The sequence below is a fragment of the Eublepharis macularius genome, chromosome 14, assembly GCF_028583425.1.
Source record: "Eublepharis macularius isolate TG4126 chromosome 14, MPM_Emac_v1.0, whole genome shotgun sequence".
In the NCBI taxonomy this organism is placed as follows: domain Eukaryota; kingdom Metazoa; phylum Chordata; class Lepidosauria; order Squamata; family Eublepharidae; genus Eublepharis; species Eublepharis macularius.
In genome coordinates this window covers 18126588-18140602 of record NC_072803.1, presented here as the reverse complement: position 1 = coordinate 18140602, position 14015 = coordinate 18126588, and the positions used below count along the sequence as shown (strand labels likewise).

Sequence of the window (14015 nt, the reverse complement as noted above, 5' to 3'; positions counted from 1 at the left end):
TTTGCTCCTGATTTTTTTTTAAAAAAATTGTGCCTGACATTAGCATTACTGTGATTGCCTGGTTTCTGTTTTTATAACTCATAACTCTGTTATGATTTGCAATTGACACACATTAACCCAAACTGAACTTTGGGACTGTCAAGTGAATGTCTCCAAAAAGAGGTGACTGTGGAATACGTGAAAAAATAATCCAGCTGGCTTCATATCAAAACAATCCTCTCTGACTTTATACGAGGTGTCCAGCATCCTGTTTCACACAGTGGGTAACCAGTGAAGGGCAACCAAACAGGCCATAGAGGTCAGGATCTTCCCCAGATGTGACCTCCTAGCAAACTAAGAGTCTAAGGGCCAAACTACAAGTGACGAATGACACAGGTTGGACACTTGTCAGCTTCCCTCAAGTTTTGATGGGAAATGTAGGCAGCTTTGGGGAATGTTGGACAAGTGACAGTTGAACAGTCCATTGGACAGCAGTCGGAGAGCCAAGCTGCAAGACCAGGATGCCTACATTTCCCATCAAAACTTGAGGGAAGCTGACAAGTGTCCAACCTGTGTCATTCGTCACTTGTAGCTTAGCCTTAAGTCAGAAGCCTGTAAGACAGGAATCCCCAGCTTCTGGAATTTTCAGAACATGCAGTAAGTGGTGCCACAAAATGGCTGCCATGGGAGGAAGGACAAGTCACAAAATGGCTGCTAGTGGGAGGGCAATTATAAAATGTCAGGTAGTTTCAAGCCAACCTTTATCCAAGGTTGGCACCACTTTTGGAATGAATGCTCCCTTCAAACCCAAAGGTGATGTTTCCTGGAATCTTTTACTCCATGAGATGGAGGAAAGCCAGGATTGGCTCTTTACTGTGGGAAGTGCTTTGTAGAAGAAGCAAATCAACACCAGGCAACATATCAGTGGGGTATTACTTCTGTAAGTATGTGCAACAGTAATCTTGCAGGCCCCAATTAGACACACTGACTGTTAGGAGAGACAGCTGTCCTGAACGTGAAGTGAAAATAACACTAGGGAAGAGAGAAGCGATGGCACATCTTCTGGCTTTGTTCCTGCTTGTGGACAGAGTGAAATTTGCAAACGAGAAGATTCTGCTCATCTACCCAACCGGGAAGCATGGCAAATACTGGAATACAGAGCCCACACACGTATAGGGTCTGTATGAGTTATGGCAAATGTGCTTGGGTGGAGCCAGCAGCTGCAGTTCCTTTCCTCATCTTATTCCAGTGTAACAAAAAAAAAATCTCAAGGTTAAAGAGGGAGGAAAAGAAGATCTGTTTTTATCTTTTTGTTCCTTCTGACAATTATTTTCTGCCTTCATAACTGTAATGCTCCAATATAAAAATCCTTCTGGCTTAGGCAGGGCTCGGATCAGCCTCGCTTGAAAAGGCAGATATAAACTCCTTGTGGTCACCACGATGACTTTTGATCAGACCTGCTCCTGGAGTCCCCCACTGCTACCTCCCCAGGTGTTTATGAGCCTGATTTGGACTGAGGCCATGTCACGTGCAGAAGAGTGGCTTCAGCCTGCCTCCCGTGCCATTTTCCTGACTTGCAATGACCCCAAGAAGCTGCTGTTTGCCCCACTGGGCATTCTATGAGTACCCATCAGTTCCTCCAACAGGGCAAACAGTGACTTCTTGAGGCCATTTCAGGTTAGGAAAATGGCATGGCGTGGAGAATGGCTCCCTTGCATCGTGACCTGAACCAGATCTGTGAAGGCCTATGAACTAAATCCCCATTAGGGAACTCCTGGTTGCCTTCTGATAGAAATACATTTGACAGGTACGAGGACTTTATAATGTGTGAATTGGTGCTTTTAGAGAAAGGACATGGGGATATGGTGCAGAGGGAGAGTCAGTGGGACTGCACAGAGATTCTTTGGGGGAAACTCTCATGTTTTTCAACATTCGTTTTCAGTAGCTGTTTTTAAAATGTGGGGTTGCTCTGGTATGTTTCGTGATTCTTCCCATGATTCAATGTGATTATTCCGAAATTCTGTTCTGACCGCAGCAGATGGGGAGAAAGCTGTGAGATCTCAAATAATCTAGATTAAATCAAGATCCCTCTTGAATTTCAGTCCATATGGATTGAATGCTAAATATCCTCAGTGGTGGAGAGTGCCCTGAAGACATAGCTGACTTATGGCAACCCCTAGCAGGGTTTTCATGGCAAGAGACTAAGGGCCAAGCTACAAGTGACGCCTGACACAGGTTGGACACTTGTCAGCTTCCCTCAAGTTTTTATGGGAAATGTAGGCGTCCTGGTCTTGCAGCTTGGCTCTCCGACTGCTGTCCAATGGACTTTTCAACTGTCACTTGTCCAACATTCCACCAAGCTGCCTACATTTCCCATCAAAACTTGAGGGATGCTGACAAGTGTCCAACCTGTGTCATTCATCACTTGTAGTTTGGCCCTAATAGAGGTGGTTTGCCATTGCCTGCCTGTGCAACCCTGATCTTCATTGGAGGTCTCCCATCCAATTACAACCAAGGCCTGCTCTGCTTAGTTTCTGAGCTCTGGTGAGATCAAGATCAACTGGGCTATCCAGATCAGAGCAAAAAACATCCCCAGTAAAACCTTGAATATGAGGCCCCAGTTTTGAATGCCTGGATGATTAATTGAAAAACAGAGGTGGGATGTGACTCCAATCAAATCCAGCTCATGGCTTTCTTTTAGGGATTTGCAATCTGCAGTACTTCCGTCCACTTGTAGATGCCTCAAATGATCAATTGCTTTGACAGTTAGTGGAGATGTGGCAAAACAATACCAACTGCAGTGCCTTGTAGGTCTGTTGGGTGGCTTTGACCTTAAAAGAACGTGAAGTGTGGAAGGAGATGAGCTCATACATGATGGACTTTCATTGACATGAAAGGGGGTGGGCAGTAGTACTTCCATGCAAAGGACAGCTTCCTTGACTAATTTTTCTCCTGTTGTGATGGCTACGAGAAAGTGAATGGGGTGTGTGTCTTTGTTTTCTCTTCCACAGTGCCCCACCACAATTACTGTTTATATAGATTACTTCCGCATGTGGCATTATCTTTGTCACTCATGGGGACAGACAGAAGGGTCCCAGCTGGAATTTTTGGAGCCTAGTTGCAGTTTGAAGGGCCTGTAGACAGAGACAAGGGAAGGGGGGATACCAATCCTTTGACTTGTAAATGGAGCCAATTTAATGTGGAATCCTTAAGAAGGAATTAATATCTCCAAAACATTATGGCATGTTGAAATACTCATTCCTTTCTCTGTGGTCTCCTTTCTCGACTGCAAAAATGCCTTTTCTAGATATTGGGGCATATTACAGACCCCCGACACCCTCCATTGGCAAGGAAGGAACTGCGGTGGAAAATTTCATTATCTGAGTCTCAGCAAGACACTCTCTATGGAGCTTGAGGTTCCATGATGCCGTCAGGCTAATTTCTGGGTCTGACAACTTGAAATTGAGTTTGAACACTGCTTTCCCTTGCAATCAAAGCTCATTCTTTCTCCCCCCCTTCCTATGAAGCATGATTAGTTGTTAAAGCAGTATGATAGCAACTTTTCCTATTAAAATGCCCCATGCTGCATACTTCTCAATGGGGGGTAGAGACACCAAATTTATGGCTCTTGTCCCTTCCTGCCCACGCTGCATGTGGGGGTGATGGTGAGACAGAGGTGGTATAATCTACGTAGCATGGTTCGTGCTTCTGGGGTCGGGCAGAAAATGTAGCTGCTTTTACCAATTTCCTGTACTTCACTAATGCTAAACTGGAAGTATGGTGAAGATGCTGCTTTTATGATGCTGCTATTTGACTCTGAAGTGAGAGTTCAGTGCGTGGTTTCTTCCAAAGTGTCTCAGCTTTGTGTTGTGTGTGTGCATTTTGTGGTGTGTAGATTGGAAAGGTGACATTCTTTGGTCACCTGTCTTGCATGGGACTATGTCTAGGTCCGTTTGAATGACTACCAAAAGCCATGAGGTCTGGAGTTGCTTTTGACCACTGAGCCGTACAGTCTAATATTCTGACTGCAGTGGCTCTCCAAAGTCTCAGGCAAAGCTCCTGGCTCTGCTACACAAGAGAGTCTTTTATTTGGTCTCTGGGGCCTTTTATATGCAAAGCAGGCATTCCACCACTGAGCTATGGCTCTTTCCTGCCAAGAGCTCTTCCAGGGATGCTTTACTCCCCATGTGAATCTAGATGATTGTTAGTTTGCGAGTCCAAGCAGGGTAGACTTCACTTTTCAAATATTTCCAGCACTGGCATTATTTCCTTCTTGAAAACGGTTTCCAGATTGATTCGCTGATGGGTGCGCGAAGGGATCTCAAGTCATCCGCTTGCTAGGTTATCCATTTTATCAGGGAATTCTATGGCTGATCTCTGGAGCCTTCCCTTCAATGCCCCTACAAATAAGGCCAAGTTGGGGTAGGGGGTCAAAACTTGTAGGGGCATTGAAGGGAAGTCTCCAGAGATCAGCCATTGCCCACAACTAGCGCTGCTCAAGAGTGCTGGAGACCGCATCCTCAGTTGAACCAAAAGACACAACCGGATGGTTCACAAGGGCCCAGACGTGCATTGAAATGCAGATACAGATACCGGCTTCTATTAGGTTGGCCTCGTGTGAAGCAAGATGGCCTTTACAATCCCACAGGTTGTTTTCAGCATGGAGTCGGAAAGTGGTACTAGATGAGATCTGGAAAACCCACCTTTCTGCACCTGCTTTTGCCAAGGAAACATGAATGCAAGGGAAGAAGGCTTTTACCAAGGAGAATCAGTGAGAGAGAAACATTAACCTCTCTCTCACCTCTTCTCTGCAAATGCACCCCTTTTCCAAGACTTGCCATGCCAGGGCAGGAGAAACGACAACTCCCTTTATTACCACATGTATTCTTTTCTCCTAGTTCTAGCTTATTTTAGATAATGTTCTTTTGTCAATTAATGTATTTCCTTCTTGCACGTTCCTCTCCACCCTCCCGACTCATCTATAACAGAGGCTATCATTGGTGATTTTAAATTTACAAAAGTGGAAAAAACCATAAATAAAAATGTCTGGGGCTGTTTCAGAGAGGATTTGAGGGGTGGATAAAAGGTGAAGCACCCTCTTCCCCTGGACTGATTTCCTCTTGTGAATGCTTCCACCCCCACATGAGTGTTGTAGGGAAAGTCCCACATTTCCTTCATAATGCAACAGCCATTTAGAGTACTGGACTAACAGTGCAATCCTAAGAAGAGATACTCCAGTCTAAGCCATTGATTTCAATGGGCTTAGACTGGAGTAACTCTTCTTAGGATTGCACTGTAAGTTTGTGAGAGACCTGACATCCAATTCCTCTTTAGCCATAAAGGTCACAGGGTGACCTTGGGACATCCTTCTTTCTCAGCCTAACCTACCTCACAGGGTTGTTGTGAAAAGCCATTGGCACTCCAGCTATGCTAAAACTCTTTGAGAGAAGGACAGGAGGCAATTTGGCAGGTCTGCTAATTAAGATCTTGGGTCTTGCTCTCTACAGCTTTGCCTACAAAGGTGAAGAAAGTGGCAACCAGAGATCTTTTCTTTTCAGTGGTGGCATCTCACCTGTGTAAACGGCCTTCTTCTTGAGCTTTGCTTGGCCACTGACATTACTGTCCTTTAGGCACCACGCCAAAATATTTTCTTTTTACCCTAACTTTTAATTGAGAGGTTCCATCCAGCTTTTTATGATCTACTTCTAGCCTGATGACTGTTTTATGATACTAGTAGAAATAGAGATCCCTGAGCCCTTACATCCCAATCAGAAGGTGGGAAAGGAGTCAGGATGCATTCTGACCTCCTTCCTTGCAACACCTTTCCCACCTTCTGACTTGGATATAAAGGCTCAGGGCTCTCCTTCCTACTTGTATCTGACGAAGGGAGCTTTGATTCTTGAAAGCTCATACCTTAGAAATCTGGTTGGTCTTTAAGGGTCTACTGGACTCAAATCTTGCTCTTCTACTGCAGACCAACATGGCTACCCACTTGAAACTGTTTTACAAATATTCTATTCTGCTGCATGTGTTTTTAAAAATTCCCTTAGCTTGCTTTTGAATAACTTGTTTTAATATTGAGCCTTCTTATGTTGTTTTTATGATTGTATGGAATGCTTTTTACTTTGCAAGCCAGTTCAAGCCAGAGAGGCAGCACATACATTCGCTAAATAAATTATTGTACCCGAGAAACAATTCATCCTGCCAAATTCTGTTACGCTATTATGTACGTGTACTTCATGCGGAGAATGAATAGTTTGAATCAGGCGGTACATAGGGGGACCTTGGTAAAAGCAGCCTTGATTACAGAACTGGCTGGTGGCTTCCATTTCGACAGCCCACGTTCTCACTAAACTGCTTGTACTTGGCTACCTTATTATATACCAGAATCGAGGAGGCAGTTGAAGTCTGTCGATGATTGTACATGGGAAAAACTTGTACTGCCATTACTTGTTGGGTGTGTCCCTCCTCTGTGCACTGGGAAGGCTCATATTTTGGGCCAAAGCAGGGTGAAAGCAGCTAGCATTTTTAAGCCTGTGAGTAAAAATCAGCAACATACAACAGCAATGAATAGTGAGATCAGCTGGGCTATGGATGCTGGGCGGTGGCAGAGAGTGGAGGAACTGAGCTATCATTGCGCCCACCTGCATTTGAGTATTTAACTCTAGGCAAAGCTTGTGGGTAAAAGATCACCATGAAGAGAAGGCTTCTGAGAACCTTTGCAATTGCTTGATCCAAGGAAGGCATGCTGAACAGGGAGGAGACGACACACGGGAGGAGGCTGCCAGCTCAAAGCATCGGAGGAACGGGAGTGAGATCCAGAGGCAAGTGAAAGGATGTGGATGGGAAGGCTGAGCCCTTGATGAGAGATGGGAGTGGAAACAGGGATAATAAGGGAGGATGGTACGTGAAGGAGTGAGACGCTGAAACAACGAGGCTCCCTTATGGGAAGGCAAGATGGAAACACAGCTGCAACAGGCAGATGTTCAGGAAAACAGAACACTTGGGTTAGCCTTGAGCCTTGCAAAGCTGCTAATTACACAGCCTCAGCCCCCTCTGCTTCCTTGTGAAGTCCAATCAAGACCTTGCAGGGAGATGTTCCAGACAGGGGGGGGGATGGGGAATGCACTCAGCAACTGTTCCTTCTAAAAGTGATGCATTCCCATAAAAGTTTGCAGAGGCCACAGGGCTTTGGGTCTCTTTTTAAAAGAGGACCATTGCAAATGTGTAGCATAGAGCATGAGGCTATCCCAGAAGTTTAATGTAGGACTGAAACCCACATTTTAGCTCCCAGCATTAATTTGTGCAGACACCAGCATCAAATATTGAGGGACCAAGTTTTAATAAATATGGTCGATTCCACACTACCTTACCTCCCGCTTGTTTTCCGATATCATTGCATCATGTCTGAGGTCGCAACAATCACGCGCGTGTTCACATCACCTTCCGACTTCCGTTTTTTTCGCGCAACACCTTGATCACATCCCCTCAATAAAACCCGCAATGAACGGGTGGGGGCGTGGTTCTGCTCTGAAAAGTCGGGGTTTTTTTTAAAAAAATTTTTTTTGTTAGGCGGTCGGTATACCGACACAATACTATCATGTCCTGTCGAAACCACACCCCAGTACTTGGCGCTGATTGGCTCTTTCTCCTCCCGCCATCGATAGTCTGCAGTGATTGGTCCCCTGTTTGGGCGAGCAATTTTGAAATGTCACGAAGCGGTCCGTTCTAATTCCGGGTAGGTGCATGGAGGTTGACTGAGTCAAGGTGTCGGCATACCGATGAATTGCCCTTCTTTTTTTTTCCCCCTTTGAGTGCATGGGCGGGGCCGCGGAGATGAGGGGTGCGTACTGATTGGGTGATGCTTTGGGGGGTGGAAGATTTAATGAGCTCATAGCGCGATGAAATCGCGGTGGTCTGCTGCGACGCCGTAGCGATACCATAACGATTTTTTTAAAAAAACGTGTGAACAGAGGAATGAGTAGCACGGCGGCAGCGAAAAACTAGCGCTAAAACAAGGTAGTGTGGAATCGACCTATGTTGGATTCCTAGGCAGCTGGAAGATCAAAAAGTAAGAGATTTTCTAACTCTGATTTTAGACTTTCCTCTTCCTAAAGTTTAGTTAGAAAGGAAGAGTATGGATCTTAGCACTGTTTCTCCCTTTAGACAGATGGGGAGAAGGAAGGGACCAAAAGACAAGTGATTAGAACCCATGGATTCCTAATACCCAGGCTGGCTTTTAATTCAAAGTACGCTTCCTTCTTTTGTAAAGGTATCTCTTTACCTCTTCCTGTTACTGTCCCTTTTCATGGTCTAAGTTAGAAGGGAGCTGCTCGATTTTGGGGGGAGGGGGTGCCATATAATGTAGCTTGGGAGGCAGTTCACATAGTCACCTTCACTTATGATTCCATACCTGCTTCCATACCAGCTCCTGATTTCATTTCCGTACCTGTTTGAAAATAAAGCAAGTGTCTACAGCCTTGCCAAAGCCCAACTGTGCATGTCACTCAGTTATTTCTCTCTCTGTCTTTAAAAAAACACTTTCCTCTTATTTCCTTCCCAACCACCATTTCCTAAGGGTGACCTGCTGGAATGAGAAGTCCCTGTTGGCTGATTCCGCACACGTTGGATAATGCACTTTCAATGCACTTTATCAATCGTCTGAGGTGGATTTTTCGTTCCTCACACAAAAAAATCCATTCCAAATGATCTATAAAGAGGATTGGAAGTGCGTTATCCAATGTGTGCAGAAAAGCTGTTTGTTGGGGAGCCATGGAATTTTCAGGGGAATGCAGCCACTGGATGGCAACAGGCAGTCTTCTGAATGTTTCCCGCCAACTAGATTTCAGAAATGCACACGGGCTAGACAATCAGGGTGAGACGGTGCCAAAAGGCTAACTTGAAGCTGCACAACTGGAGAGAATGTTTATGTCTCAGCGTTATAGTCTAACATAGCATGAGCTGCCTTGGGTCCATATGGAGAAAGGTGGAATAAAAAGAATACCAATAAACAGTGTGAAATGAAAGCATGTGTCGCAGATCCCCAAGCCATGTGCTTTTCCAGATTGTGGGTGGTGGTGGTTGCAGCTACATGCTCATCCTTGAACACAGAAGTCTAGCATGTTGTGGGATGAGTTTTAGTTCAGGCTTTCCCATGCAGGGATTTTTCTTTAAAGAAGGGGAACAGTAAAATGTGCTATAGCCCAGTTTGAAAAGACACAACCTTATGAGGTATATATCATTACTTTATTCTGGATGTTTCATTTGGCTGCTAGACTGTAAGGGTCTCCTCTCTCTCTCTCTCTCTCTCTCTCTCTCTCTCTCTCTCTCTTTCCTATCAGCTGTTGGAAATTCAGCTCTGGTCCACTCTTTTGTTCTGGGATCAAAGTTCTCCTTTTTGTCAAAGCTCTCTGCCAGTTAAAACCCATCTTTATTATTGAGCAGTTCACTCCTTCCTTTTGAACTGCCCTAAAGAACAGCCCAACTTAAATAGTCTTTAAAAACACTTCTCTGAAATGGAAAGGCCCACACAGAGCTGCTTGCTGGGATGAACTTCCTCAGCACCCCACAACCATCTGCTAAATCCCACTCAGCTTGGAGGCAGGGGACAGGAAAAACAAACCACTGAAGCTATTTGCCCTGGATGGAACCCAAGGGCTAATTCTAAGGGGTTCATTTAGTTTCAATTTAAGCTGGATGGCAGCCTTGCCTATAAATCAAAGCTTAATGAGAACAATCCACCTGCCTGCCCTAGCATTTAATAGGAAAAGATGGAATTGGAGGCCCTCCAAGAGCAATTCAATCCTTCCCTCTGGGAAGCTCCCAGCCTCAAAGCCCCCTTTCGAAGGAAAACTTAGATTTATATCGGGGGTTGAGTTGAAGGCAGGGTTTGTGAAACTCTTTGTTACAACCGGTTATAGCTCACTCAGTGATTTTCTTTCCCCCGGGGATCATCGTACAAGGACTGTGAAAAGTGCTTTTTTTTGGTGATCCCTGACTGGATAGCTTCACCCACATGACCCGTACAGGATGCCTTGCCCTCATTCTGTATGGGATTCCTCTGCCCTTAATGATATCAATAAATATCCAAATCTGATGAGCTACGTAGTATCATGATGCCATCTCATTCAGTGATCCCTGATTAGCTGGGGTCATTTGAGGAGGAACAAAACAGAGGGGGGGAAAAGGCCACAGGGGTTGCAGAAAAAGTGGCAACGGATAGCAAGGGAACACTCATAAGAAATGATAGCATTTTCTAGGTTGCCTCCCATCCTACAACAATTTCAAGCTGAAAACAGACTCGAACATTCGGCTCAGCTCTAATTGTAATTTCCTCCCAAATTCTGAAATCCTTTGGTGTCCCTTTTATGTCTCTCCACTCCTAATTCCTGCCCAAGGCAGGTTCGGTCTGTTAGCCCCTCTCTTTCTGATGGAGGGACTCGGCTTAGAGCACCGAGTTGCCAGGCTGGCTTCTTAGATTCAAAGCAACATCCCATTCTATTCCGTGCTTATGGTGGCACAAAGCAATGGGACGCAAATGGCAGCGGCTTGGAACAATCCTGGTCATCTCAGTCTCCATCTGTTAGCATTGTGTGGGGAAGTGCTCTCCGTATCCCACCACTGGCTTCTGCTGAAACAGTTCCGTCAACTTAGAACCACCGTATGGAGTGATATGCCTGAAGAACACAGCCATCCCAAAAGTTGGTGACAAGCTGCATGTTGGACATCAATAATGTACTCTGTCAGAGGACAAATGGATTAATGAGTTTGTATGGTGGGAAGTGCTAAGTTGGGTGGGATATATTTAAATGTATGTTAACACCCCACCAAACCCACCTTTGAGGGTGGAAGCAAGACCAGATTCCTTTTTTCTCCATGGTACTCCATGGTGGAGGCAGGGAGGAGAAAGGTAGTGAAGGACTTCTTGCTAACAAGATGACAGTGGCCAGGGGAAAGGTGGCAATACTTTCTGGGCACTTTTCACTTCCTCCCTTCCGTTGCAATGAATGACAGGAAATGGAACAGCTCTGCTTAATTTGTCTGGTGGCCAATCAGGAGACACTATTTTGAGGCCACAAGCCAAGGTGTGTCCACCTTAGACCACAAGCTAGATGCTTCACACACACAGCTCAAGCAACTTTTTTTGGGGGGGGGGGGGGTCAAAGGAAAGGCAGTTGTTTGCAAAAAGGGATGTCTGCTTTTAGGGTTGTGCAGGTACTGACTCTAAACTGCAGAATTTAAGGCCAAGCCCTTCATTCTATGGTGCGGGGAATGCTAATTTGACCTGATCTTGATTCATTTTCAAAGTTCTGGAGCCATATCGGGGGGTGGAATGGAAAGCCAGCAGGAAAAAAAACCTTGGATTGTGGTAATTGATCCAAGCCACTTATTTTTTTCACATCATCAAATGGTGTGTAGGTATCACAGAAGGCTTCTCATTTCATTGTTTACTGAGAGATCTCATTGCATAACTGTACATATTAGGGTCGAACCCATCACTATATACTTGATCATTACTTTCTAGGAGTCTTTTCTGACAACATCTTAGCTGTGTAGGAACTTCTGCTGCATGTGACCTCCCCACACCACTCTGGTAACATCCAAAGATCAAGGTCCAACAGGAGGATCCCTTGTGGTTCCTTGTATGGCTCAGTTATGAGTTCAAATCTCCCAAATATACCAATACTGCATTGTATTTAATCTTCTATATGTCTCCTCTATATCTCGCTGCCAACTCACAAGGAGCCGAACGCTGCTATTTCTCCCATAAACCCAACATGGCCCCCTTTGATTCCAAAAGCCATGATGGCGCTTCCCACCTTGCTCTTTCAGACGTATGATCTCCGTGTCTGAACCAAAGCTGTTCCAGGCGGTGCAATTGTAAATGGTCTGGAAGTCGGCTCGTACAATGTTGCTGATGGTTAATGTGGAGATCACGCCTTCATCTGTGCTGACCGTCTCCACTGTGTATCTCCCTGAGGTACCTGACTCCAGCACGTTCTCCTTCCAGGACCAGGCCTATACATTGAGCAAAGTGGGATTAATATTGTATTTTGTTTCTCTCGAAGTTCTCAATTAAGTTTTCATCTTTTACACAGAGGCCATTTTCACACTGCTTACAGAACATCGCACCAAGCTCCTGGAATGACAGCTTCTTCCTAGCGTGATTTCATGTGAGAACTGCAGTTCTCGCATGAAATTGCACCAGGAAGATGCTGTCGTTCCGGGAGCTTGGCATGATGTTCTGTGGCTGGCAAGCAGTGTGAAAACGGCCAGAGTAATAATAGCATTTATAGAGTGCTTATATGTGTTAAAAGCATATCACATACGTTACCTTCTTGTAATCCTTACAATAACCCCATAAGGTAAGGATCCTCAACTCTGTTGAGCTTGTGGGCACTGCTGAAATTTTGAAAAGGGGTAGTGAGCATGGCAATAAAATAGTTGCCATGGGAGATGGGATGAAGGACAAAATGGCTGCCATGGGATGCAATTACAAATTGGGTAAGTTCCAAGCTCAGCATTGTCCTATGATGGTGGCAGCAAAGCTCCAGCCAAAGCGATAGCAGAGAGATTGGCTGCTACTGCTGTTCTGACATGCCCTTGCTCTGGTTTTCCTCCGGGGGCTCGGGGGCAGGGGAAGGGCATGTCAGGGCTGCTGCAGCAGCAGATCCCTCTGCTTGTTGCTGCGGCTGGAAATTCACCGACACAGTGGCTGTCTCCATAGCAGCTCCCCGGGGGCAGGCAGGTAGTCCGCCGAACACAGGGCGCCCTGGGAGAGAGCAGCAGCTGCCCACCACAAATGATCTTTGGGGGCCCTCGCATCCAGCGGGCTTGTGCCTGGAAGAAGTATTGGCGATGGCTGCTGCTGCTGGCTTCCTCTGGCTCTTCAGCAAGTGAGGGGAGCCTGAAGCTGGCAGGTGGCTCTCACAGAGAGGGGAAGGAATCTCCTACACTTCCCAGGTAAACTTGCACCGAACCGCCGCATGTAACTCCTCTCTTGTGGTTCAGCTCTTAGTGAAGAAAAACACATTGCACAGCAAAAGTGGCCAACCACGGGTGACACCGGACCTGCAGAACACATCTGATGGAGGAAGCTACTTATGTGCTGCCCTTCGCAATGGATAGATCTGTGAAGCACTCATGTAATTATTGTGAGCATTTACAAGGATATTTCAATCGTGGCAAGTCTGCGAATGGTTTCCTAAGAGATAAGACTATCCTGTACACTTTCGTCTTGCTATTCCAGAAAACCTAGCATTTGAAGCTGCACCCCATGGAGGAGGCAGTGGCTGCCCCCATTGTCCAGATGTATTACACAGGACATCAAGAGAGTCTACTCACAATTCGGTCTGGTGGAGGAGTGCTGCGGATAAAGCATTTGATCTGGCCCTTTTCCCCGTGAAGAGCATGCTGAGTCTGTGTGCTGGAGATTATCGGTGGTCCTGTGAAGCAAGAACAGAGAAAATGATGGCGTGAAAGAGTGCTGGTGTTTTTTTGCTTCCTGCCGAAGACAGGATGGAGCCCAACATTCCATACACGTAGCATGCAGTGCAGATAGAGTGCAAGGTGGAGTTTCTCCTATGGCCATGTCAAATGAGACAAATCCTGACTTTACACAATCACGTACATAAGGTGATTGCTTAACTTGCCAGCACACCAGAAAGCTTTCAGCTGCATTGTGGCCCAAGACAAAGGAAAGTGTGTAGTTCCTTAGGGGGATGGTCCAGAGACCATGCTTACTGATTTGGCTACTAACAATGAGAGAGGACTCTGAGGTTTCGGGCAAGCTTAGATGTGGAGAGATGAGCATAGAGACAGAAATGCTAGAATACATGCAGCCCTCGGTTTTCATTTTGATTTGCAAATCACTCCTGTCAGATCTGCCTGCTGAGCAGGTCCGGCCCAGTTAGGGATGCCATTACCCCACTTGGGGCGGGGGATCTCCCGCTCCCACCCTCTGCACCCATCTCTACTCACCGGGCTGGCGGGGGAGGAAAGGTGAGGGAACGCCACCCTGGGGGCACTCCCAGGGT

The 14015-nt window shown here is 46.0% G+C and overlaps 1 protein-coding gene across 1 annotated transcript in view; it reads right to left on the bottom strand.

Moving 5' to 3' along the window:
* Positions 1–14015, bottom strand: part of KIRREL3 (kirre like nephrin family adhesion molecule 3) — a 415785-nt gene that overhangs the window by 46733 nt on the left and 355037 nt on the right. Inside the window, exons 11-13 of the mRNA XM_054998021.1 lie at positions 13324–13424; positions 11799–11997; positions 8393–8428 (exon numbers count right to left, since the gene is read on the bottom strand). Of these exons, the coding sequence (XP_054853996.1) occupies positions 8393–8428; positions 11799–11997; positions 13324–13424 (336 nt within the window). The remainder of the gene's footprint in view (positions 1–8392; positions 8429–11798; positions 11998–13323; positions 13425–14015) is intronic.